General features: G+C 46.0%; 3 protein-coding genes across 4 annotated transcripts; 1 reads left to right on the top strand and 2 right to left on the bottom strand.

Annotated features, from left to right (window-relative positions):
• Nucleotides 1–1,272: 1,272 nt before the first annotated feature.
• On the bottom strand, nt 1,273–4,146 carry LOC106908877 (barrier-to-autointegration factor A-like). 2 transcript variants are annotated; one of them, XM_014975119.2, is made up of 3 exons: nt 3,960–4,146; nt 1,806–1,932; nt 1,273–1,577 (listed from the first exon to the last, which is right to left on the bottom strand). In XM_014975119.2, the coding sequence occupies exons 2-3, from the start codon at nt 1,929–1,931 to the stop codon at nt 1,431–1,433; spliced, it is 273 nt and encodes a 90-aa protein (XP_014830605.1). In that variant the 5' UTR covers nt 1,932; nt 3,960–4,146; the 3' UTR covers nt 1,273–1,430. The 2 variants fall into 2 exon arrangements, with proteins under 2 accessions (XP_014830605.1, XP_087869525.1); XM_088013399.1 differs by lacking the exon at nt 3,960–4,146 and adding an exon at nt 3,783–3,936.
• A 5,306-nt stretch (nt 4,147–9,452) lies between these two features.
• On the bottom strand, nt 9,453–22,747 carry abhd12 (abhydrolase domain containing 12, lysophospholipase). Its single transcript, XM_088013391.1, has 13 exons — nt 22,658–22,747; nt 21,119–21,266; nt 19,313–19,434; nt 18,819–18,924; nt 17,990–18,140; nt 17,875–17,920; nt 17,618–17,750; nt 14,969–15,006; nt 12,877–12,956; nt 12,727–12,809; nt 12,459–12,537; nt 11,244–11,371; nt 9,453–11,166 (listed from the first exon to the last, which is right to left on the bottom strand). The coding sequence occupies exons 2-13, from the start codon at nt 21,262–21,264 to the stop codon at nt 11,130–11,132; spliced, it is 1,149 nt and encodes a 382-aa protein (XP_087869517.1). The 5' UTR covers nt 21,265–21,266; nt 22,658–22,747; the 3' UTR covers nt 9,453–11,129.
• gins1 (GINS complex subunit 1 (Psf1 homolog)) lies at nt 22,733–25,062 on the top strand. The gene is made up of 7 exons (XM_014975892.2): nt 22,733–22,903; nt 23,473–23,537; nt 24,136–24,234; nt 24,313–24,403; nt 24,484–24,600; nt 24,665–24,739; nt 24,924–25,062. The coding sequence occupies exons 1-7, from the start codon at nt 22,829–22,831 to the stop codon at nt 24,990–24,992; spliced, it is 591 nt and encodes a 196-aa protein (XP_014831378.1). The 5' UTR covers nt 22,733–22,828; the 3' UTR covers nt 24,993–25,062.
• Nucleotides 25,063–25,170: the final 108 nt, after the last annotated feature.

Genomic DNA, 25,170 nt, shown 5'->3' with positions numbered 1-25,170 from the left:
AACCAGGAACATGTCCGTGCAGACCTGACCTGCTCCAGTCCTGGTCAGAGCCAGGAGCACGTCTCACGGTTCGAAATAAAAAAAAATAAAGACAGAGGAGAATTGTTTTTTTTAGCAAATTTTCAAGCTTCATATTCAGGATTTTAATTCACATTCAGAAATTCTGAGGAATAAATTTATGTAAGCGAAATAGAAATAGTCCTAGGAAATATTTATTTTTCCCACAATGCATTGCGAGACCGCTCTCTGCCCCTGTCTGGGCTCCGTTGCTATGGTAATTAATTACCTGCACCTGTGCTCTCTGTGTCAGACAGAATGGTGGAGAAAAACTTCCTATCTTTGTGAGACACTCAGTGTTGGTCTGAAGGACCTTGACAGAAAACCATAAGCCCTAGACCAGGGGTGTCCAAAGTTCCCTGGAGGCCCGGCAGCCTGCATGTTTTAGTCTCTCCCTGGTTTTACACACCTGGATCAAATGATGGCTCGTTAGAGGCCTAAGGAGAGTATGGACCTGCTGAGGAGGTTGTTACCACCAGGGAGAGAATAAAACACGCAGGATGCCGGGCCTCCAGGACCCACTTTGGACACCCCTGTTCTAGAAAAATTTCAAAAACATTTTACAGGAGAAAGCATGTGTATCTATGTCATGACCGACTTTGAGACCAATAGGGTGATATTTGTGGCCGTGAGGGGGAGTTGGTCATTAATCCACTGTGCTTTGTGTGTGTCAGACAGACTTTGAAAAAAACTCATATCCTTATGAGACACCCAGCCTTGTTTTTTGCAATTTATGTCACCATTTTAACTCCAAATCTCACTAAAAGTAATAGCTCCCTTCCCGGGATTGAGCCAGATGTTTTGATAGCACTTTTGTGGGGGAGCTCGCAGCGGTTCGAACCGCAGTAATGGTGACGGAAGAAGCATAAATAATAGAGACCACTTATTGGGTGTAGAACAGTAGGTTCCTGCCATGCATTGCATAGGCAGGCCCCAATGAACGCTGCTGAGGGAACTCGGATGTCTTGGAGCAGAGATGCAGCTAGAAGTTGCAGGATGGCAGCCCGTGAAGATGGGACTGGGAGACCCCTGATCTTTAAGGTTCTGGGGTCGAAGGAGGAGCTCCAGAACCTTCAGTCTGCTCTGAGGCTCTTTTCCTCCAGGCGGTTCTGAAACTTTGGACCAGAACTCTGATCCAAACCTGTCAGGGAACCCCTCACCTGCTGAACCTGCAGCTCTGACAAACGGCAACCTTCATCAGGAATCAGACAAACATCTGGGCAACGAGATTTAATGACAAACATTTACAGAATAAGGAGGAGAAAATCTGGCAGCTCAGAAAAGCAACGCAGAGCGGGAACTGGAGGGGCGGGGCCTCTGGAGGGGCGGGGCCTCCGGAGGGGCGGGGCCTCTGTGGAATGGGCGTGGCGTCCTCACAGGAAGGCGTCGCACCAGTCCTTCAGGCACTGGGCACAGTCATCAGCCTGCTTGCTATTGGCTGCGGTGACGTCCTTCAACCAATAGCAGAACAGCTCCGTGTCTTTTCTCAGCAACAGGAACTGACCCAAAACCACGTAGGCCTGGAAACAGAACCGAGTTGGGTCAGAGGTTCAGCTCAGGGCTGACCCATTTGGACTTGATCCAGTCCTGGTTCTGATCCCTGCAGGCACTGATGATTCAGAACCAGAACCAGGGTTCAAACCAGGTCAGACCTTCACATCTTAAACAAAAGGTTCATGCACAGTGCCTGTTGGAGCGGCAGCGACCCCTGGGGGCTGGAACGGGTCGGTGGCTCTGTCGGGTTCTACCTTATCGTAGCCCTGCTCTGTCAGGCTGTGGCCCAGTCTGTCTCCGATCCCGGCCAGCGCCGTGACCGGTTTGTCCGCCATTGGCTCCGATACAAAGTTACGGTGTTTCTGAGACGTCGTCGACATTCTGAGAGAAACAACATGGCCGTCAGCAGAACCAGAACCAGTCTGCTCCAGACTACACATAAAGTTCAGAGTTCTGATTCAGATAGATTCATTCTGGCTGCTGCAGGATTAGATTCTAAATATTTCAGTTTTCACATTCGTCCCAGCTCAGAGTGAGAAGCAGCCATCTTTGATTCAGGTGTAATAATTAACCCCATTAATGGCTGCAGTTCTTAGCCACCCTCATCCTCGCTGCTCGTCCAGCTGACGATCAGATTATTGGATCTGATCAGATCATCATGGTGGGAAATTTAACCTTCATATTGACTCTGATCCTGTTAGCCTGAATATAACTTCAAAGCTAGCTCAGACCGGTAGCTTCAATGCTAGCTCAGACCGTTAGCTTCAAAGCTACCTCAGACCGGTAGCCTCAATGCTAGCTCAGACCGGTAGCTTCAATGCTAGCTCAGACTGGTAGCTTCAATGCTAGCTCAGACCATTAGCTTCAATGCTAGCTCAGACGGGTTGCTTCAAAGTTAGCTCAGACCAGTATCTTCAATGCTAGCTCAGACCATTAGCTTCAATGCTAGCTCAGATCGGTAGCTTCAATGCTAGCTCAGAAAATTAGCTTCAATGCTAGCTCAGACCATTAGCTTCAAAGCTAGCTCAGACCGGTTGCTTCAAAGTTAGCTCAGACTGTTAGCTTCAATGCTGGCTCAGACCGGTAGCTTCAATGCTAGCTCAGACCATTAGCTTCAAAGCTAGCTCAGACCGGTTGCTTCAAAGTTAGCTCAGACTGTTAGCTTCAATGCTAGCTCAGACCGGTAGCTTCAAAGCTAGCTCAGACCGGTTGCTTCAAAGTTAGCTCAGACCATTAGCTTCAATGCTAGCTCAGACTGTTAGCTTCAATGCTGGCTCAGACCGGTAGCTTCAGTCAGTGGATTCAGTCCTCTCTCTCTCTGGTCTCCAGACCTCATGCTGAGTGAAGACAGAACGATACTTCTCCATAACTCTGATGGGTTTAATAACCTCTGACTTTATTTTCACTGAGTTTCACTAAAGGAGATCTATAACTCTAGAACCTGATGTGTCACAAACATGATGATCTTCCAAACCTTCATCATTTATGTTGGACTGAATCAGAACCAGATTATTAATAAACTGTTTCCTTTGATGGATCATATCCATCTGAGATATGATGAACCTTTCCTCACATCCACAGGCGTTAAGCTGGACTCAAACCTCCAATAAATCACTGATCTATACCTGATAAATCAGCTGATCTTCCTCTGATCTAAAATCGATCATGTGTCTATCACCATATTTATTGATTTAATATCCATCCCTACTGTAAGTTTTATGTTATAAGCTGGTGGTGCTGAAATAAACTGACATGAATAAATCGAACCAGCTGCTCAACCAGAACCAGAACCGAAGCGTTACTGTGTTACATAACCCAGAGAAACATTTACTTGAGTAACTTTTTAGGGGGAAAAAACTCTTCGGAGTATTTTTACTACATTACCATATACTTTTACTTGAGTAATTTTATAGTTTATTATTTTTACTCTCAACTGAATAAAGTTTGTGGATTTCCTGCTGCTCACTGGATGAAGAACAAAATGTTTTAACCCAAAATTCACCAGCTGCACTTCTGCTTCGTTTCATAAGTTTTATATTGAAAGAAACTGATTTGAAGAAAATGATTCCCAACATTTCCACATAACTTTATATTCGCTCTGTCTCATGATGACGTCATTTTTACATATTAAATGATAGAAGTTCTGATGCGTTACTCTCAGTACTTGGGTCGCCTTATTACCAAATACTTTCTTGGACGGATACTTTTTACTCTTGTTTTGGTAAAAATACGTTCACGTATTGCTACTCCTACTTGAGCTCAGTTTTTGGGTCCGCGGCTCAGATCAGAACCGACCCGGTTCGGAAACGACTCCTTACTGCGGACAAAACACGTCAAAACCGCCAAACGGAACCAGCTGGGATCCCGTGACGCGTTTACCAGGAGCGGATCCGAACGGTCTGACTCACCTGGACTCGGAACACCGCCCGGACCCGAGACCCTGAACATGTGATAGAGAGGCGCTTTATTCTGAAAGCTGCACGCCAGGAGCAGGGCGGCTGACGCTCTGCCGCTGACGTCATGACGCACAGAGTCACTGCTGCTCTGAGAGGAGATGAGTCACTCCCGGTTTGACCTCTGACCTAATCAACATCTCCTTTACGCTCAGGATTTGTAACTTCATTTACCAAAACATTTCCAAACTAGTATGGCAATGTGGAAATCTATAAATAACAGCGTCTACGTCATTTAATAAACTAAAAGCACCAAAAACAAGGAAGTACATGTTTTATAATTAACAGGCATTAATCGATTCTATTGTGACCTTAGATCTTCTTTTACCAGGTCATACAGGTAAGTTTGTAAAACGATTAGGCACTGCTGAAAATTACATAGTTTATTGAGTTCAAATGTAGTCACAATTTATTTTATTGTACAGAAGTGACCACACTAAAAGTGAGAGTCTATGCTGGCCCTGGGAACCTTAAAGCTGAAAAATAGTTAAAACCTAATTAAATAAAATTAGACTGCTTGGGGGAGGAATAATAATAAAGAAAACACAAACATAAATAAATACACCTAAGTGTTCCTCAACAAAAACACACTCACACAAAAATCCCTGGTGAATACAGCAAAGAAAAGAAAAACTTTCCTTCTTCAATCTAAACCAGTGTGTCTCCACCCTGGTCCTCACCTCCCCCCTGCTCTGCATGTTCTAGATGAGCCTCTGTTCCAGAACAGCTGATCCAAATGATTGCAGGATCATCAGGTACTGCAGAAACCTGTTAATCACCCAGAGATACAATCCAGGTGGCAGAAGGATGAGAAACACTGATCTAAATAAAACAGCCTAGGACCCAGGGACAGCATAGGTCCCTGTTTAAAACAAGCTGGGGGCCGGACAATAGAAACTCCCCTTCCCTAAACAAAACCAAAAAAATAAATAAATACTTTTGATCAACAATAACTATCCAAAAAGAACTAAGCTAAACTAAAGCAAAACTGAAATTGAAACAAATCGAAAACTAAAACAAAAACTGAAACAGCAGCAGGCCAACCTTCTCTAAAGTGAAACCAGTAAACGGCGTTCTTGACGTCTCTCTAAAATATGTCCCCTCTGCACGAGTCATCAGCCTGGGACCTGACCCCCTCAGCGATCACCTGCTTTTAAATGTAAATGCTGATTTCCTGTCTCGATAACAAACTAGCTGCCCTCTGTCACAGCATCTTCCATATATGGACAAGAGGAAGAGGGCGCAGCACCATACTTCTAGGACAAGATGCCCTGGCTACACTATTAATATTTCACAGCTCTTCACATGTTTTAATATATTTTAAAGATTTAAAATAAAACTGGGATTCAGATAAGAGATGTTAAAGACTGGAGAAGAGCAGCGCTAGCGCTTCTGTTTGTGAATAAAGAATTTCACCAGACAAAATGTTAGATCATAAGATTACCACTGAGTTTTGTTTTTCTATAATAACCAAATATTATTATATCTCTAGACACAGATTCAGGAAGTTTTATGTTTGGTTTGATCCACCTTATTTCAAAGATATTTGATGTTTTTTGTTTTTTTTTAGCTTTGTAGAAAACACAATTTGTTGTTTCTGTGTTCTTTCCACAAAATAAGCATTTATTACCATCAAGGTTGTAGATTTGATCACATATAAGCATAAATGTGTGCAGTAGAGACAGTTGGATGTCCAACATAGACTCTTCTAATGCTGCTGCTAAACACCCAAAGTGTAAAAGCATGTTGTTGGTCATAATGACTGGAAATCGCTCCATAAGTTCAGCTCATTAACCATCTTTCTTTGGAGTTACTAAGAATGTTGATCTCGGGATTAAAAGACAAACGAGAAAAACCAGCAGAGTGAGACCTCTTCCTGTGTTTCTCGGTCTTTTTTCCACAAACCACTTTTAGCCCCGCCCTTCCTCCCCCCAGTGGGCGGAGCTTCCGTGTTTTCCCGCTCTACCTGGACGGCTCGCTCCTCCCGGAGCCCTGCCGCTCCTCGGGCCGCCCTCTGGAGGCCCTCCGCGGGCTCTGGATGCTGTCTCTGTCTTCCACCGGTGGTCCAGAGTTTTTATTTTAAATCTCGTCTTTTAGATCTCATTTGATTTAATCTCTAAAGTTTTGATGATCAGTTTGAGACCAGAACCACTTGGATCGGTTCCGAACCATCCAGGTCCGATCCGTTCGGTTCACTTTTGAACCGTTGATCCTTAAGTTCCGACAGTCAGAGAACGTTCTCCCGGTTCTGTTCGGGAATAAAATTATTTCTGTTTCATAAACAGAATAATTATTTTTTATGTTTTGCATGTATTCAGTAGCATTGCCTTTGACTCGGTTCTGACCCACTGGGTTTCCCTCCACAATCGACCCAGTATTGGGGATTTATTTCTGAGCCATAAGTCCGCGGTCATGTTTATGACCTTATTAGGATTTTTTCTATTTATTTTGTTTGCACATTTTGGGACACACATCGTTCCATACCCAGTTAAACCAGTTAACATTGTTTTACTCCACCAGCTTGCAGCGCCTCTCTGATTGTTGTTGCTGTTTTTTATTAAATGCTAATAACTAAAGTTTCTTGAATAGCTGTTAGAGAGTATGGAAGTTTGTCTCCCCGGAATTAGAGAACCGGAACTGGACAACCCAACTAGCTAGCTGCGGTTCTGACTTTGTTGTCCTGAAACCATAATAACCTCTCCGGTTATTTGTTATTCATCTAGGACATTTTATATGTCACAAAATATTTTACTTTTTTTTAAAAGCATATGTTTCTGTTTTGTGTTAGCTTTAGGAGTAATTAGTGAGTTTGATGGGTACAAGTTGTAAAGTAGCTTGTAAAGTTAACAGTAAAAAATTAGCTGCAATAATTTAGATAATTTAATCTATCAGTGAAAAGCACAAGTTTCATTTTTCAAAGTCATATTTCCACCATGTTATTCAGTTATTTAGTTTATCAGCAAAATATTCAGCTTGAACAGAGCTAAACATTAGCAACCTAATGAGTTAACCAGCTAGCTAAATTGTTTATTAGCAAGTTAAATATTTCTCTTTAAACTAAATATTTAAGTATTTAGTTTTAAGCCAAATCAGTGAATTAATAACCCTCCCTCATGTTTTCATCTCATTCCACATTAAATTATCAATTAAATTCAGTTAATTTTTGACTGGGTAACTTTACAAATGGTAAGCGGTAGTTTGTGTGAGCGCGCTGCCCTCTGCTGGATAAACTGCATCACTTCCTGTTTCCGGGATCCATCCGGTCCCAGTGTCTGTTCCCAGGCCATTAGGTGAGGACCCTGCAGGGGGCGCTGCGGGGTCTGCAAACCTGTTCATGTTCAGCAGGAGGATCGAGAAGGGCCTCGCTGCAGCAAACAGAAAGGGGCGGGGACGGACCACTGTTAGCCTCTTACCTTATTTGGAAATGGGACCATTGCACTCCGGAAGTGAAGGGGGCCCTATTTCCTATATTATCCGCGGTCTCCCGTTTTAATTTTCTTTTTAAATCTGTGGTTTAACTTTATCGTTAGGAAGGAGTTTCACTCTCAGCATGTATTTCAGCGTCTCTTTTTTATTAACTTCAGCGAAGCTCACAGCTTTTAACAAATTCCGTAGCTTTCAGTGTACTTCTAAATCTGCTTCTTAGTCGCATCTTTTCGGGCCTGCTACTGCCTCTAGTGGCGTGGGGGTGGTAACACAACTAATATAATTACGGCACTAAACGAGAATACCACAAAATCTTTATTATTTACTATTAATTTCGCCATTTCTGGCAACGTGAAAGATAAATTATCTTCTAAAATACCATATTTTTCTTCAGGATGTAGAGCTAATTAGGTGACATAAACCTTTATACATTATAAATAACATCTATATATCTAAATCACTTATAAGAGGAAGAAAATAAATAAGACATGAAAAACATGATCAACAATAAAAATACCATATACAATGCATACATAAGAAATTTAATTGAGCAAAAGTCAATAACAAACAAATTAATTAGGTTCACAGACGAATAACCAGGATTGTTAAACAAGCAATAATCCACATTTTTGTTTTGTTGGTAGAGTCCTATATATAGAAAAAATATGATTAAACTATTTAGTCTTCCAAGGTGGAAATTTTTCTTTGACTCTAAAACAATAAAATAAAACTCATTAATAGAATCATAATATCAACAATTTGTGCATCAAGTAAACACTTAGCATGCTACAGGTAAATGGTATCATTTAGTTTGGCTAAGAATAATTATTGCACTGTCAGTGAATGACGTCTAATAGATGTTCTATATTTACCAGAGGAACACAATAACGCCTTCATGAGCTCAAACTGACGGGAAAAAAAGGATGGATGCTCTAAATAGTTGAGACACAGTTGTTATTGGTTTCACCACTATTTACCTACTATTTTTCCAAGTATTCTTAAAAGATTGTCTGTTAGTCTGCAGCTCATGTGACCAAACCAGCCAAGGAGATGAAAATCTAAAGCCCTCAACAGTTAAAACTTGAGATGACTTAAAACTTAAGTTAAATTTTTAAGTTTTAACTCATTGTTAAAATGCTAACATTACTTAACTAGAGGTAATGTTAGCTAATGTTACCTCTAACTAACTAGAGGTTTTGCACGAGTTGCACTTGTTAGGTAACCCCAAGATCACTGGGTCTTCTTAAAAGATAGAGTGACGTTTCTTAAACAATGTAGCCAGTGTTTTCAGCAAAATTGAGCTGACTGTCCAGGAATGATCCAAGGTATTTAAAACTTAAAACTTGCCATAGTTTTAACATCGAGTGAAACTGGAGCCACTTTCACGTATTGTTTGTCATTTAATTAGCTCTGCTTCCTTAAGAAAATTAAAAGGTATGGTGTTTTGTGAGGGACTTTATCTTTTGAGGTTCCAGTAATGCCAGAATTAATAATAAATAAGACTTTGGTATTTTGATTTAGTAATGTATTTATTAGTTGTGCTACCATCCCCACGCCACTAGAGGCAGTAGCAGGCCCGAAAAGATGCGAAAAAGAAGCAGATTTAGAAGTACACCGAAAGCAACGGAAATTGTTATAAGCTGTGAGCTGCGCTTAAGTAAATAAAAGAGAGAAGTTCAAATACATTCTGAGAGAGAAACTCCTTCCTAAAGATAAAGTTAAACCACAGATTTCAAAAGAAAATTAAAACGGGAGACCGCGGATAATATAGGAAATAGCGCCCCCTTCACTTCCGGAGTGCAATGGTCCCATTTCCAAATAAGGTAAGAAGCTGACAGTGGTCCGTCCCCGCCCCTTTCTGTTTGCTGCAGCGAGGAGGACTTGGGAGGATCCGGTGATGCTTTCAGGAACAATCCGAAACATAAACACTGAGCAGTTCTAGATTTGACCCAAAGCTCCCCCCCCCACACACACATTAAATCTGTGAAATCAAACTTACACTTACAGTTATTCAGATCAGAGTTGATTATGAAACAAACATTTATTACATTTCTAAAGTTTCAAGCCTGAAAATGACTGGAAACTGGCCAATCAGAGATTGTCTTTCAGTTCTGATACGTTGACCCATTTTCACAGAGAACCTAGATCCAGAGACGGTAGATTTCCCTCCAGACGGATCAGAACTGCTCAGCTGAACTTTGCTCCTCTCTGTTCTGGTCCAGTAGAATAAAATGACTTTTTAGACTAGAACAAAGGTTCTGTGTGGTTCTGCTTAGTTTGACTCCAGAATCTGGGGTCAAACTGAGGTCCAGAGCTGCCACAGGTTCTGGACTCATGAACCTGTGGACCTGTCATGAAATCTGACTGGTTCTGGTCAGGTTTTATAGGTTCACTGGAGAGTCCAGCTCTGAGGTCAGCCCAGGTTCAGTTTTAAACTGGTACTGGTTCTGCTGTAGCAGCAGACAGCTTAGAACCTTCAGAGTCCGTTTGGGACCAAATCAGAAAAAGTTCTGAGCTTCAGCATGAAGAACTGTCAGGTTGTCTAAAGGCCAACACACCAAACCAGTAGTGGGACTGCTAGCTAAAAAGCTAGCTGCGCTAATCCTGAAGCAGCAGTCATGAATATTACTTTGGCTGATGCTAAATCGCTATGTCAATATGGTGTTTAGCAGAAGCTAAAATGCTAGTAGCTAGCATATTTGTTAAACATCCTGATTGTATTCTTGATTTGTTCTTTTGTTTACTTCCTGTTTGCTCAATAAAGTTCCTTAAAAACAAGAGATGTGAGTGTATGGTGGTGGCACAGGGGTTAAGCACAATCCACATATGGAGGCCTTAGTCCTCGATGCAGCTGTCACAAGTTCGATTCCTGGCTTTGGTGACCTTTGATTCATGTCTTCCCCCTTCTCTCATTACCCACTTTCCTGTCAGTTAACTATCAAATAAAGGCCACTAGAGCCAAAAAAGAGAGATGTGAGAAAAGGAAACAGAATTGTGTCAACCCCTTCAAAATAAGAGGACGAATATCCATCTAACTACAGGAAGAATTTTTAGCAGCTGATACCAAAACAGTAAATTAATGAATAATTAATTTCAGGGAAACTAAGTGTGCTAATGTTTTCAAAGTTAGCATAAAGGATAAATGCTAAGCTAACAATTAGCTCCACTATTTGTGGATTAGCATAAGCATGCACACCACTGGTCAGAAACAGTTGAAGACCAGCACCAGTCGGGTTCAGGTTAGCTTCTTAATCAGCTAGACGTTCAGAAAGAGTGACATCACTTCCTGTTTCCTGCTGCTGCGGAATCGGTACCAGAACCGGACCGGCTTCTTCAAACCTGCAGAACCAGAACTGTTGAGAGGAGAGAATATGCTGAACATCTGGAGGTTCTGGAGGAGTGATGAGGTCCGGTTCGACCAGAACCAGAACCACCCAGAGGTCAGTGAAGGAGGCTCAGCTACATAAAACCAGATTTAATTCATATTTCAAGTCAGAACAGGAAACAGTTTCCTGCCGATGGTGAGGAGGAGCGAACCATGCAAGTGAGAAACAAAACCTCTGCTCTGCAGCCCAGGAGACACAGTCACCGTGGTAACCATGGTAACAGTGGTAGCCGTGGTAACCGTGGTAGCCGTACCGTCAGCTGGGATGTTGGGAATGCTAACAGGAATGTTCAAACCATGAAGACGAGCCGTTGTCACGCCACAGCAGGGTGAGCTGCTCCCAGGAAGTCACTGGAACCAATCAGAACGGGTCAGAACCAAACAGAACCAGGGTCCAGTCAAACCCTCGGGGTGGGATGAGAACCTACCTGAGGATGTTTGGCAGCTCCAGGCTCCTGTAGATGAACTTGTGTCTGAAGGCGAGAGCCGCCGGGAACGCCACGAACTGAACCTTATGGCCGCTCAGGCTGCTGGAGCGAGACGCCAGACTGTAGAGCTGCAGGAGTGCAGAGGAACTGTTCAGAGGAACTGTTCAGAGGAACTGGTCAGAGGAACTGTTCAGAGGAACTGGTCAGAGGAACTGGTCAGAGGAACTGTTCAGAGGAACTGTTCAGAGGAACTGGTCAGAGGAACTGTTCAGAGGAACTGTTCAGAGGAACTGGTCAGAGGAACTGGTCAGAGGAACTGTTCAGAGGAACTGTTCAGAGGAACTGGTCAGAGGAACTGTTCAGAGGAACTGGTCAGAGGAACTGGTCAGAGGAACTGTTCAGAGGAACTGTTCAGAGGAACTGGTCAGAGGAACTGGTCAGAGGAACTGTTCAGAGGAACTGGTCAGAGGAACTGTTCAGAGGAACTGGTCAGAGGAACTGGTCAGAGGAACTGTTCAGAGGAACTGGTCAGAGGAACTGGTCAGAGGAACTGTTAGGAAATACTGTTAGGAGGAACTGTTAGGAGGAACTGGTCAGAGGAACTGGTCAGAGGAACTGTTAGGAAATACTGTTAGGAGGAACTGTTAGGAGGAACTGGTCAGAGGAACTGGTCAGAGTAACTGGTCAGAGGAACTGTTAGGAAATACTGTTAGGAGGAACTGTTAGGAGGAACTGGTCAGAGGAACTGGTCAGAGGAACTGGTCAGAGGAACTGGTCAGAGGAACTGTTAGGAAATACTGTTAGGAGGAACTGTTAGGAGGAACTGGTCAGAGGAACTGGTCAGAGGAACTGGTCAGAGGAACTGGTCAGAGGAACTGTTAGGAAATACTGTTAGGAGGAACTGTTAGGAGGAACTGGTCAGAGTAACTGTTCAGAGGAACTGGTCAGAGGAACTGGTCAGAGGAACTGGTCAGAGGAACTGTTAGGAGGAACTAGTCATAGGAACTGTTAGGAGGAACTGTTAGGAGGAACTGTTCAGAGGAACTGTTAGGAGGAACTGTTAGGAGGAACTGTTCAGATCTATGAACTCCAGATCATTCCAATTCCTAAACTTTCTACCTGATCTTGTTTAGAACATTATTCCGTAAACGTCCTAACCAAATCATCTGGTCAGAGTTCCAGTCTGTAAAGTTCTGACCTGTTTGGACCTCGTACCTTTTTACCCAGATGGAACGGAACGACTCCGTCGTCCTCGGCGTGTAGAATCAGAACCGGACAGGAAATGTGGTCCACACTGAAACCAGACAGTAACCATGACAACCAGCACTTCCTGTGGCCGCCACCAGGGGCCGCTGCTGCACCATACAGATCGGTCCGATCAGACCCGACCCGCAGGTTCTGGAGCCGCTCAAACATTCAGACACAGATAAAGCTCCAGAACCAGCTAACCGGGTCAGAACCATTAAAATGGGTCAGAACCTACTTCTCGTCGCTGGCGAAGCGGATGTTGTTGGCGGTGATGGAGTCCAGAAAGAACCAGTCGAAGCCGGGCAGGAAGCGGTACACCTGAAACACACACACACTGTGACCACCTGCTGGGCCCCGGAGGTCAGGGGGCGGGGCCTGTGGTTACCATGGAGAAGGGGTGGCTCTTGGCCTCCTCTCTGATGTTGGTGAACGGGGACTCCAGGATGAGAGCGTCAGGAGGACTTCCTGTTCAGACAGGAAGACGGCGTCACAGAGAGAGTGAGTGTGTGTCTGGCTGTGTTTCAGGGTGTGTGTGTGTGTGTGTGTGTGTGTGTCTGGCTGTGTTTCAGGGTGTGTGTGTGTGTGTGTCTGGCTGTGTTTCAGGGTGTGTGTGTGTGTGTGTGTCTGGCTGTGTTTCAGGGTGTGTGTGTGTGTGTGTGTGTGTGTGTGTCTGGCTGTGTTTCAGGGTGTGTGTGTGTGTGTGTGTGTGTGTCTGGCTGTGTTTCAGGGTGTGTGTGTGTGTGTGTGTGTGTGTGTGTGTGTCTGGCTGTGTTTCAGGGTGTGTGTGTGTGTGTGTGTGTGTGTGTGTGTGTGTCTGGCTATGTTTCAGGGTGTGTGTGTGTCTGGCTGTGTTTCAGGTGTGTGTGTGTGTGTGTGTGTGTGTGTGTGTCTGGCTGTGTTTCAGTGTGTGTGTGTGTGTGTGTGTGTGTGTGTGTGTCTGGCTGTGTTTCAGGGTGTGTGTGTGTGTGTGTGTGTGTGTGTGTGTGTGTGTGTGTGTGTCTGGCTGTGTTTCAGGGTGTGTGTGTGTGTGTGTGTCTGGCTGTGTTTCAGGGTGTGTGTGTGTGTGTGTGTGTGTGTGTGTGTGTGTGTGTGTGTCTGGCTGTGTTTCAGGGTGTGTGTGTGTGTGTCTGGCTGTGTTTCAGGGTGTGTGTGTGTGTGTGTGTGTGTGTGTGTGTCTGGCTGTGTTTCAGGGTGTGTGTGTGTGTGTGTGTGTGTGTGTGTGTGTGTGTGTCTGGCTGTGTTTCAGGGTGTGTGTGTGTGTGTGTGTGTGTCTGGCTGTGTTTCAGGGTGTGTGTGTGTGTGTGTGTGTGTGTGTGTGTGTGTGTGTCTGGCTATGTTTCAGGGTGTGTGTGTGTCTGGCTGTGTTTCAGGGTGTGTGTGTGTGTGTGTGTGTGTGTGTGTGTCTGGCTGTGTTTCAGGGTGTGTGTGTGTGTGTGTGTGTGTGTGTGTGTGTGTCTGGCTGTGTTTCAGGGTGTGTGTGTGTGTGTCTGGCTGTGTTTCAGGGTGTGTGTGTGTGTGTGTGTGTGTGTGTGTGTGTGTGTGTCTGGCTGTGTTTCAGGTGTGTGTGTGTGTGTGTGTGTGTGTGTGTGTCTGGCTGTGTTTCAGTGTGTGTGTGTGTGTGTGTGTGTGTGTGTGTGTCTGGCTGTGTTTCAGGGTGTGTGTGTGTGTGTGTGTGTGTGTGTGTGTGTGTGTGTGTGTGTGTCTGGCTGTGTTTCAGGGTGTGTGTGTGTGTGTGTGTCTGGCTGTGTTTCAGGGTGTGTGTGTGTGTGTGTGTGTGTGTGTGTGTGTGTGTGTGTCTGGCTGTGTTTCAGGGTGTGTGTGTGTGTGTCTGGCTGTGTTTCAGGGTGTGTGTGTGTGTGTGTGTGTGTGTGTGTCTGGCTGTGTTTCAGGGTGTGTGTGTGTGTGTGTGTGTGTGTGTGTGTGTGTGTCTGGCTGTGTTTCAGGGTGTGTGTGTGTGTGTGTGTGTGTCTGGCTGTGTTTCAGGGTGTGTGTGTGTGTGTGTGTGTGTGTGTGTGTGTGTGTGTGTCTGGCTATGTTTCAGGGTGTGTGTGTGTCTGGCTGTGTTTCAGGGTGTGTGTGTGTGTGTGTGTGTGTGTGTGTGTCTGGCTGTGTTTCAGGGTGTGTGTGTGTGTGTGTGTGTGTCTGGCTGTGTTTCAGGGTGTGTGTGTGTGTGTCTGGCTGTGTTTCAGGGTGTGTGTGTGTGTGTGTGTGTGTGTGTGTGTGTGTGTGTCTGGCTGTGTTTCAGGGTGTGTGTGTGTGTGTGTGTGTGTGTGTGTCTGGCTGTGTTTCAGGGTGTGTGTGTGTGTGTGTGTGTGTGTGTGTGTGTGTGTGTGTGTGTGTGTGTGTGTCTGGCTGTGTTTCAGGGTGTGTGTGTGTGTGTGTGTGTGTGTGTGTCTGGCTGTGTTTCAGGGTGTGTGTGTGTGTGTCTGGCTGTGTTTCAGGGTGTGTGTGTGTGTGTGTGTGTGTGTGTGTCTCACCTCGCTCAGTCAGCCGTCTCACCAGGTTCGTTGCGACTCTGAAACAGAAAGTTCAGATTTAGGTCCTTGAACTCATCAGATTTACACTCTCTGTGAGGACCAGCAGGACATGCCCCCTGCTCTGATTGGTCAGATTTGATGACATGGGCGGACCCAACAGCTGGCAGCAGGAAGTTCATCCCAGAACCAGAATCGGAACCAATCAGAAAAGGGTCCAGCTGGACCAGCACAGTGTGTGAACCTGGTTTTTATAGCCTGGTGTGTGTGCGCGTTTGTTTGTAATACCTTGTGGGGACCAACTGCTCCTTGTGGGACCGAAGCCGGGTCCCACAAGGAGCAGTTGGTCCCACAAGGAGCAGTTGGTCCCACAAGGAGCAGTTGGTCCCACAAGGAGCAGTTGGTCCCACAAGGGGAAACGCTGTTTTTAAGTCAGGGGTCAGGTTTAGGACTAAGGTGTGAATTGAGTTTTGGTTGGGGTTAGGTATGTGATGGATGCCCTCAGCCTTAGTACTGGCTCTCCACAGGGCTGTGTGCTGAGCCCCCTGCTCTATTGTCTGTACACATATGACTGCACCTCTGCCCACCACAGCAACACCATCATCAAGTTTGCTGATGATACCACAGTGGAGGGGCTCATCTCAGGAGGTGACGAGTCCGCCTACAGAGGTGAGGTGGAGCGGCTGTCAGTGTGGTGCAGGGAGAACAATCTGCTCCTCAACAGCTCAAAGACAAAAGAACTCATAATAGATTACAGGAGGAAAAGAACGGATATTAAACCACTAATCATTGGGGGAAAATGTGTGGAAAGGGTAGCTGACTTTTGTTTCCTGGGGGTCCACATTGAGCAGGGCCTCACATGGGACATGAACACCTTCGAGCTGACAAAAAAGGCCCAGCAAAGACTGTACTTCCTGAGGGTTCTCAGGAAGAACAACATCAAGGAGAAACTGCTGGTGTCCTTCTACAAGTGCTCCATAGAGAGCATACTGACTTATTGTATCTGCGTATGGTATAACAGCAGCACTGCGGCTCAAAGGAAAGCTCTACAAAGGGTTGTGAATACAGCCCAAAAAATCATTGGCTGTCCTCTCCCCTCACTGGAGGACTTGCACAGCGACCGCTGTCTTAAAAAGGCACAACACATCACAAAGGACACTTCTCACCCCGGACATTCTCTGTTTACACTGATGCCTTCAGGCAGACGATACGGAGCAATCAGAACAAGAACCAACCGACTCAGAGACAGTTTCTATCCTACAGCAATAACAAAACTAAATGCAATCAAAAACAACCATTAATCATCATGAATGATGTGTGTGAGAATGTGGCTATTCTTATTTATTAGTTTTTGTTTCTTTTTTTATCACTTACTTGTTATGTATTTCTTACAGTATGTGTAAATTGTGAGACAAGTTTTTAATTTTTGTTGTTCTTGTGACAATGACAATAAAGATTTATCTATCTGACAGTGATGGCATAGTTACTTTGAAAAAGTAACTTTAATTGGATTACTGACTACTTGATTTGGAAAGTAACTAAGTTACATTCAAAGTAACTTTTTTAGTTACTTTCAGCAGCTGCTAACAACAACGCCCCGCCGCCTGTGAAAATTACTTTGAGCTTTGCCAAAACTTAATTATAAGCTATTTTATAATAGTATCATCACCAATGTGTCTCCACTTATAAGAAGGGGAGATTGTTTTATGGTTACAACAGTATAAAAAAACCTTTAGTAATTTGTGTGTTTCAATTGTCTGGAAAACTCTAAGAAGGATTTTAGAGGCCCCATCTCCCCCCCGGCCTCCAGGTTCTGTGTTACGGCCCTGCGTTTGGTGTCAGCACACAGAGCTCCTGCTGCAGCTCCACAGCTCAGACGGCTGCTGCACAGATTTGTGACACTTATCTTAACATTAATTATTATAATGGCGTTTAGTTGCACAACTTTACTGACTCGTCCATTCGTGGCTGTTTTCACGTTTTTTACGCCGTTCATATTAGTCTCGATGTTTGTGGTTTTGTGGAGCGCAACGCGAAGCTCGACTTCGTTCACAGCTAATATATTAACTTGACTTTAACAAAGACACAGCGGGACGGATCATCTGGGAAATGATGGACAGGGAGAGTCTGACTAAAATGACCTTAATGATGGACAAATTCTGGGGTTTATTGAGTCTCTGACTATTTCCGAGCCCAAATGAGCAACTTCACGTTCAAAACCGAGCCCAAAAAGGCGCAACCAGCGACTCATTAAATTTGCTAACGACTTAAAATAAAATACAAGCCCAAAGCCGCTTATAATAATTGGACTTGGCGACAGAAACTCAAAATAGTTCCTGTTGTTTCAGCAACAAAAAGCGTGTCTCCCTCCATTGTTTACGTTTCTGTCGCTGCTGATACTGTCGCATAGAGACGTCGGTCAGTCGACAAGACGAGTAGAAATTTAATTAAAATTTAATTAGAACGGAACATAGTAACCGATAAGTAACTGTAATCTGACTACTGGATTTGAAATAGCAACGCGTTCGATTACTCGTTACTGAAAAAAGTGGTCCGATGTCAGTTACTGACATGGTTAGGGTTAGGCTGTACAAATGAATGGAAGTCAATGGAAAGTCCCCACAAAGATAGCCTTGCAAATGTGTGTGTTACCCAGTTCCCAGGGAGTGGCCCCAGATGTAGAGCGGCAAAGTTTTCTCCATCCTCTGTCTCAGCCAATCGTAGATGAAAAGAGCGTCTGATGTCATCCCTCTCTCTGATGGTGATCCGTCTGAGTCGCCCCACCCTGGTCACACACACACACACACACACACACACACACACACACACACACACACACACACAGAGAGCTGTCAGACTCAATGCAGCCGCTCGGTGTACTTCCTGTCTGCCGTGGTGTGACCTCTGACCTCTGTAGTCGAAGGTCACCACATGGTATCCCAGTGAACTGAGGACCTGAAGGAGGACAGACAGGGGTCAGGTGGTTTCCTCTCAGCAATCAGGAGCCATTCAGCTCTTCATCACCTTGTACAGCTGCACCCGGTGGTCGCCGCCTCTGGTCCCTGCGTTGCCATGGAGATAGAGGATGACGGGGTGGGCGGAGCTAAAGGTGGAGCGGTACCAGTCGCCATCTTTGTCCTGAGCATTTCTCCACATCTGAGCGGGAACCGTGTGCCTGAAACACCAGATGGCTTCAGTCAGGACACTGGCCTAGTCAAAGACCAACTAGAGACCAACTTTTGGACCAACTGGATACAAACTGGGGACGTCTCCAGTAGACACAAACTGAAAATTTAAACTAAAAGCAGCATTCTGGATTCAAAGCTCAGATTCAGGAACAGAAACAGAAACCAGGAGGGGGCGCTGCTACAATATATCAGATTTATTCAACTGTAAGAAGTTTTTTAGGCAAATTTGACTTTTGAATATCTGCAAATTTAGATGAAAACCTATAAACGAACTTTACTTATAAAATAAGTAGAAAATGTCTTTATGGATTTTTAAAAACTTTCATCTGCATTGATTATGACTGTTTAATAATTGTGCGACAGTTTGTTGTGTTAATAATTCACAGAATATTCAGTATTTCCATTTTAAATTTGGTTTCTCAATATTTACACACTGTGACATCACTGCATCATTTTAAGGTTGATTCTTATTTTTACTGTTTTTACTTTCAGCTGGTTATTAATTTAATTAAATGTTTTTTCCTCAGTAGTTTTGTTACCAGAGCAGCGACTTTATATTTATATTAACTCAGATATGAAAAACTTAATTATTTTGTTCTTGGTTAGTTTTGTTTTCTCTGATTAAAAAAACAAATCAAATCTGTAGGTTCTGTAGGTTCTGGTACCAGACTCCGATCTTCAGGCCCGCCTCAGGCTCCAGGTAGAGATTGTGTGTGTGGTTCAGCCCCTGATCCAGAGGTCGCTTCAAGTCGATGAAGTACGGCACCCTCACTGGAACAAAAAGCACAGACATGTCACATGACCTCTCTGGCAGCTCGCCATTGGTCCGTTTGTTTCAGCGAAACATCGTTATGAGCAGCAGGTTCTGATTGGTTCTGCTCAGCTGAAGCTGCAGAACTCTGATGTCCCATGCTGCCTGAAGGCAACACAGGAAACAGGAAGCAGTTCACCAGATGGATGAACAGGAGCATCGATGAAGGCCGCGCTCCATCCTGGAGCAGTGAATGCTGGGTAAAACACCTGAATTACTTCCACTAAATGGAACGCGGCTTCATGCTAACAGCTAATCCAAACATCTGTCCTACATCGCCCCCTGTTGGCTGCCATGCAGCGGAGAACCGGCCAATCAGAGCTCAGTTCAAGTCCAAATGAAACTCACCGAAGTTGAGGAAGACGAGTTTGGCCTGGATGGAGGGGAAGAGCTTGATGATGAAGGGGATGGAGACGTAGACAAAGAGCAGCACCATCATCATCCTCTTTATCTTTCCCAGCAGCCCCAGCCTGAGGAGAGAACAGCCAACATCAGCCGACCAATCAGGAAGCGTCCAGCCTCAGCCAATCACTGTTCAGCGCACAGAACCAACGCCCGCTGCAGCCGGACAGAGTGGAGCATCTCTCGTCAGACACTCTCTCTGTCTCAGGCCAGCAGGCTCAGATGGTTCTGATGGAGCGAGCCAGTGAAACCCGACCCAGACTGAGCGCGCTCAGAACAGATCAATAATTCATGGAGGAAGAAAGAAAGATCAGCAGGATGGTGCTGAGGAGGACCGGGTCTGGTTCCGGACCGGGTCTGGTTCCGGACCGGGTCTGGTTCTGGACCGGGTCTGGTTCTGGACCGGTTCAGTGGGAGGATCATGATGAAGCTCTGGGACATCAATGCAAAAACAGCAGACAGCCAGTCTGTCCACAAAGAGTTACTGGACCGGACCGAACAGATCCAGAGCGGTTCTGTTCGGATCCAACAGCGGGTCATCTGAGCTGGAAGGAGTTTGCATCAGAACCCGTACCGGGCCCGACCCGTCTGACCTGGTAAACAGAACCAGTAAGCCAAGCCGGCCAGCAGCTGAATGTTTCATCAGGTCCAAACAGAACCACAGAGGTTCTGATCCCTGCTGCCCGACTGATACCAGTCAGAACCGGTTCTGACGGACTCCAGAACAATGAGGAGGATTTACTGGGTCAAACCAGATGGAGGGTTCTGATTGGATGAAGACTCCTCAGTCACCAGAACCCGGCTGCATCTTACTGAGGTTAAAGGTTCTGAAGGTTCAGAAGGTTCTCGGTCAGTCTTCAACCAGAGGATATCAGAACCGGGCCTGACCCGTCCACATCAGAACCTTCTAGTTGGACTGGCCAGGTTCTAGGTCTGGTGGTTCTGACTGGGGGCTATAGGGAGGGGGCGGGGCCAAGCAGTCAGTGAACGCATCACGGCGCTGTGTTCAGGGTCACATGACGCCGCGTCAGACTCCAGACTTCCTGTTCTGCTCTGAGGTCACTTCCTGTCCCAGTGAAGGTGAAGCTGCTGCTCTCAGTTTCACTTCCTGCGTCGGGTCAGAACATCTGGACCTGAGCAGCCCAGGCCCGGCTCCACTGAGCAGAACCAACCAGAACCGGATCAGGTTCATCCAGAAGGTTCTGCAGCGTCCTGATCTGATCCGAGATCACCTTCAGGAGGAAGAGGAGGAGGAAGAGGAAGATCACGTGACCTCCTGAGCCGCTGAGGTCACAGCTCCGTCTGGACAGAACCCGCCTGCCCGGTCCAGATGGTCCAAATCAGCTCAGAACCACATCTTTGGTCTGAGCGCGCTCAGTGTCAACATCAAGACTTAGAAACATGTCCTCCTGTCTCTAAATGTCCTCTGGTGTCTCTAAATGTCCTCCGGTGTCTGACCTTCCAGTCCAACCAGATCAACAGTCTCACTGGAACCAGTCTGACCAGTCTGGCCAGAGACGGTCTCTTTGTCCTCTGACGTCCCGCCCAAACTTTAAAACCTTAAAGATTTTAATCTTTTTATTTAATTGTTCAGTTTATATTTTTCACCATTTTATTTAAACTCCCCTCCCCCACCTGTTTCCCCGGTGCCCACCTCCTGAACGGTCTCTTCCCCCTCCCCCACCTGTTTCCCCGGTGCCCACCTCCTGAACGGTCTCTTCCCCCTCCCCCACCTGTTTCCCCGGTGCCCACCTCCTGAACGGTCTCTTCCCCATCCCCGGCTCCTCTCCCGGGCCCTGTCGGCCTCGGGTCGCCGGATGCGCCGCCGCTCTGCCGGGTCGCTGCTTCAGCTCCGGGTCGCTGTCCTTCTCCGCGGTCAGGGAGCTCCGCCTCCGCATCACTGGAAGCGGCAGAGAGACGGCTCGTTACCCGGGGGAAGGTGACCGAAAAGCGGGGCCGGTCCGAGGTGAAGAGTCCTCGTTCTGGCCGGCGTGGGAGCGCTGAGAGGCGGCGGGAGTCAGACAGAGCGCCCGCTGGAGCCGCACTGACATCCGCAGAGAACAGCTGATCAGTGCCGAAGCTGTCACAGCCAATCAGGAGGCAGACTGCAGACCACATGGTCAAAGCAGTGCTGCCTCCACGGTCTCTGGGGAAGCGTAGGAATAACGGCTTCCAAAACATAACCAGCGCTGCGTTCATGCGCAACTCGGAAATTTTAGTGAATTTAACGCTCATTGAAACAAATTAAGGTATGAAACACGAATGTAATTTAATAAAGAAGATAAATAAATGATATATGACGCGTTTTACCAGTTTGCGTCAGAAAAATTTAAACTGTTTTTATAAAGTTTATTTCCTGTTAAAATCTTCATGAAACCTTCAGAGAACAAAGTGACTCCAGATCTTCCTCAGACGCTTCCTGTTATTCTGAAACAGACAGAAGGTTTCTATTTTACCGTGTGCCCCTGAACGCATCTCTGAGGCTGTAAATATAGCAGGTAGGTTTTCAGATTAAAAGCATGTTGTAATGTAAATATGATTAAATCTCGACTTGACGCTGATAAAGCAGGAAACCTGTTCATCACCCAGAGCTCCTCCGGGTCAACAGGAGATCAGCTGGGGTGGACAGTCCGCTGAACTTTGACCTTGAGAGCTGCAGTCTCCAGGCTGACTCAGCAGCTCCCCCCAGTGTTCAGAGCTCAAAGAGCAGCTGCTCGCCACCATAAAGCTGACCAATCAGGACATGGCTTTCCCACACCTGTCCAGGTGCAGGACAGGTTGTCCACCGGAGATTTGATCTGATTTGTTGAATCAAATAAAATTGATGTCTCAGTTTTAAGACTCTAACTTTGGGCTTTTATTGTTTCACATGTTTTGATTTTCTTCAGTAACATTTCTAATTGTTTTGTTCGGGCTTCACATTTCCTCCAGTTGCCATGGTGAATCACACCTGGTTCACAGGTGGGTTCACTCACTTTGTTGACCCGCTTCCTGAAACAGGGCTCAGGTGATCACGTGACGGACCAGTAAAACGTTCATAACGAACCTCAAATCGGTTGGTTCTGTTGGGTTCGGCCGAACGAGGTTTAATTGATGAACTGAAAAAAGATTTGATCTAATTTTAATTGGTTTTAACGTTGCCGTGAACCGGAAGTACTGACGCAGGTGAAGTGATTGATCTTGGAGCTAAACTGATTGTTTTCATTGAGAAACATCAGCAACAACAACAACAAAACGTCCATAAATCATCAATAAATCACCGATAAATCGTCAATAAATGAGGAATCCTACCCGGTAAATGTAACTGGCCTGTTTCACCACATCGCCGCTGGAGCTGCTTCTTTGTCCCTCCGCGGCTTCCGGAGAATTACGTCACCGAGTCATGTGACCACAACAAAGAATTTTACCGCGAAGCTGCTTCTCGGCTCTCCGGGTCAGTCAGTCCCGGTTCTGAGCTCCAGGATGTTCTGTGAGAAAGCCATCGAGCTGATCCGGGAGCTGCACCGGGTGAGCGACGGCCAGCTGCCCGCTTTCAACGTGAGTATCCCGGGTGGGATCCAGCAGCTGGAACTCCGCCCAGAAACGTTCTGGTTTAAGGTTTGACCGCTGCTTTAAGCTGAAAACTGGAAACCACAGATATAATAGTAATGTTATCAAAAATAATGTCTTACTTAACATTTCGGTTTTTTAATATCAGATTTATTTATTTAAAATAAAGGCTCTAGTGGCCTTTATTTCATAGTGAATTGACAGAAAAGAGGGTAATGAGAGAAAGGTAAGACATGCGGCAAAGGTCACCGGGTCGGGAATCGAACCTGCGACGGCCGCGTCGAGGACTGAGGCCTCCAAATGTGGATTGTGCTGAACCCCTACGCCACCGCATCATACCCAATATCAGATTTCTAACTGAAATTATTCTGCGGAACTTTGCTGAAGAAGTTTATCGGCTTAAGAGTGATCGTGTCTAAAAAATTAAACTGAAAGTTCATTTTAAATACATTTCTAGTTAATAGACGGCGGATCCAACACCTGATTGGAACAGTTTCATAAATACGAAGAGAAATGATGGCTGCGATGGATTAATTGGAATGAGTTCTTGGTTCCAGGAGGACGGACTGCGGCAGGTTCTGCAGGAGATGGAGGCTCTGTACGAACAGAACCAGGCTGATGTGTGAGTACTGACCCACTGCACGGTTCTACAGGGTCCAGGCTGGTTCTGGTTCTGTTAGGTTTAAGTTCCTGTTGGCTTCAGAACCAACCTCTGACCCGTAGCTCAGAGTTAAAGGGCCAGTATCCTGTAAACTCATCATGTTCTGTTTTCCTCTCATCATAAACAAACCTGCAGTGTTTCATGAGAAATCAATTAGTCTCCATGGCAACCATTCAACTGTCAAAATGTCTGGGTGGACCTAGCCCCGCCTTCAAGGACACAGCTCCTCCCCCACTCAGCTACTTCAGACTAGCCAGCAGCCATTAGCAAACAGCGACTGAGCTCATTACAGGAGCTGCTGCTCAGAGAGACGCTGGTAAAAACGTTAAAGGGCTAAAAGGCGTAAAAACAGGAAGTCAAATTCCTTTGAGGTCATATTTGATATAAACAGCAATTTTATAACAGCAGAGGGCGACACAGTTACCGATTGTGCTATAAAACATAATACTGGCCCTTTAAGGGAACCATTCCCTGGTACCGGTCCAGAACCGGTTTCTCTGGACTGGTACCAAAACCGGATGTGCTCCGTCTGACCTCCTGACCTCTCCGTCTTCTGCAGGTCGGAGGCGAAAGCCGCCGGCCGCGGTGACCTCATCCCCTCCATCAAGCTGCGCCACTGCTGCCTGCTGAGGAACCAGCGCTGCGTCGTGGCCTACCTGTAACTCCGCCCAGTCATGTGACCTGCTGGTCCAGGTCTTGTGACCTCTGATGCTGACCTTTGACCTGCTGTTTGCAGGTATGACCGTCTGCTGAGGATCCGCGCACTGCGCTGGGAGTACGGTAGCGTTCTGCCCGCCAACGTCCGCTTCCACATGTCTGCAGAGGAGGTCAGTGACCTCACTTCCTGTTGGGGGTTTCTGCTGGCTCACCTGAAGACTGAGAGCACCTGTGTGCGTGGTGTGTTCAGGTGCAGTGGTTTGGCCAGTATAAAAAGTCCCTGGCCTCCTTCATGCGGTCCATTGGAGGACAGGAGGGACTGGACGTCACGCAGGACATGAAGCCTCCAAAGAGCCTCTACATCCAGGTGAGTCTGACCTCTGACCTCTGACCTGCAGTCTGGCCCCACTGACCTCCCTGTGCATTTCCAGGTCAGGTGCCTGAAGGACCACGGTGAGTTTGAGATCGACGACGGAACGGTGATCCTGCTGAAGAAGAACAGCCAGGTGAGAACAGACTCCATGTTAGTGATGAGAGAAGCACGACAGTTGCTATGACAACGGTTCTGCTGGTGCTTTAATGGGATGTAACTGGGAGTACGGGGAGTGCAGCTGCTACCAGCTGAGGCAGGAAGTGAACAGGTGGCCCATGTTCTGACTCATCCTGACAGGAAGTGGTTTTTGTTCACAGCACTTCCTGCCACGGTGGAAATGTGAGCAGCTGATTCGCCAGGGCGTTCTGGAGCATGTGATGTCATAACGTCCAGGAGACAGATGGTGTCTCGGCTGCCATGTTTGCTTTTTTACAAATAAAGTTGTTTTTTTCTTTCCTTTGTGTCGTCACTGAGAGTTAAGTCTGTTGCCGGGCAGATTTCACAGATCCAGGCGAACATCAGCGCCTCATTTTAACCCAGAACAGGAGGTCTCACTCTGACGTA

The sequence above is a fragment of the Poecilia mexicana genome, unplaced genomic scaffold, assembly GCF_051168715.1.
Source record: "Poecilia mexicana isolate PSO_F unplaced genomic scaffold, ASM5116871v1 scaffold_15, whole genome shotgun sequence".
NCBI classification, from domain to species: Eukaryota; Metazoa; Chordata; class Actinopteri; order Cyprinodontiformes; family Poeciliidae; genus Poecilia; species Poecilia mexicana.
This window is presented reverse-complemented; position numbering and strand designations above follow the sequence as displayed.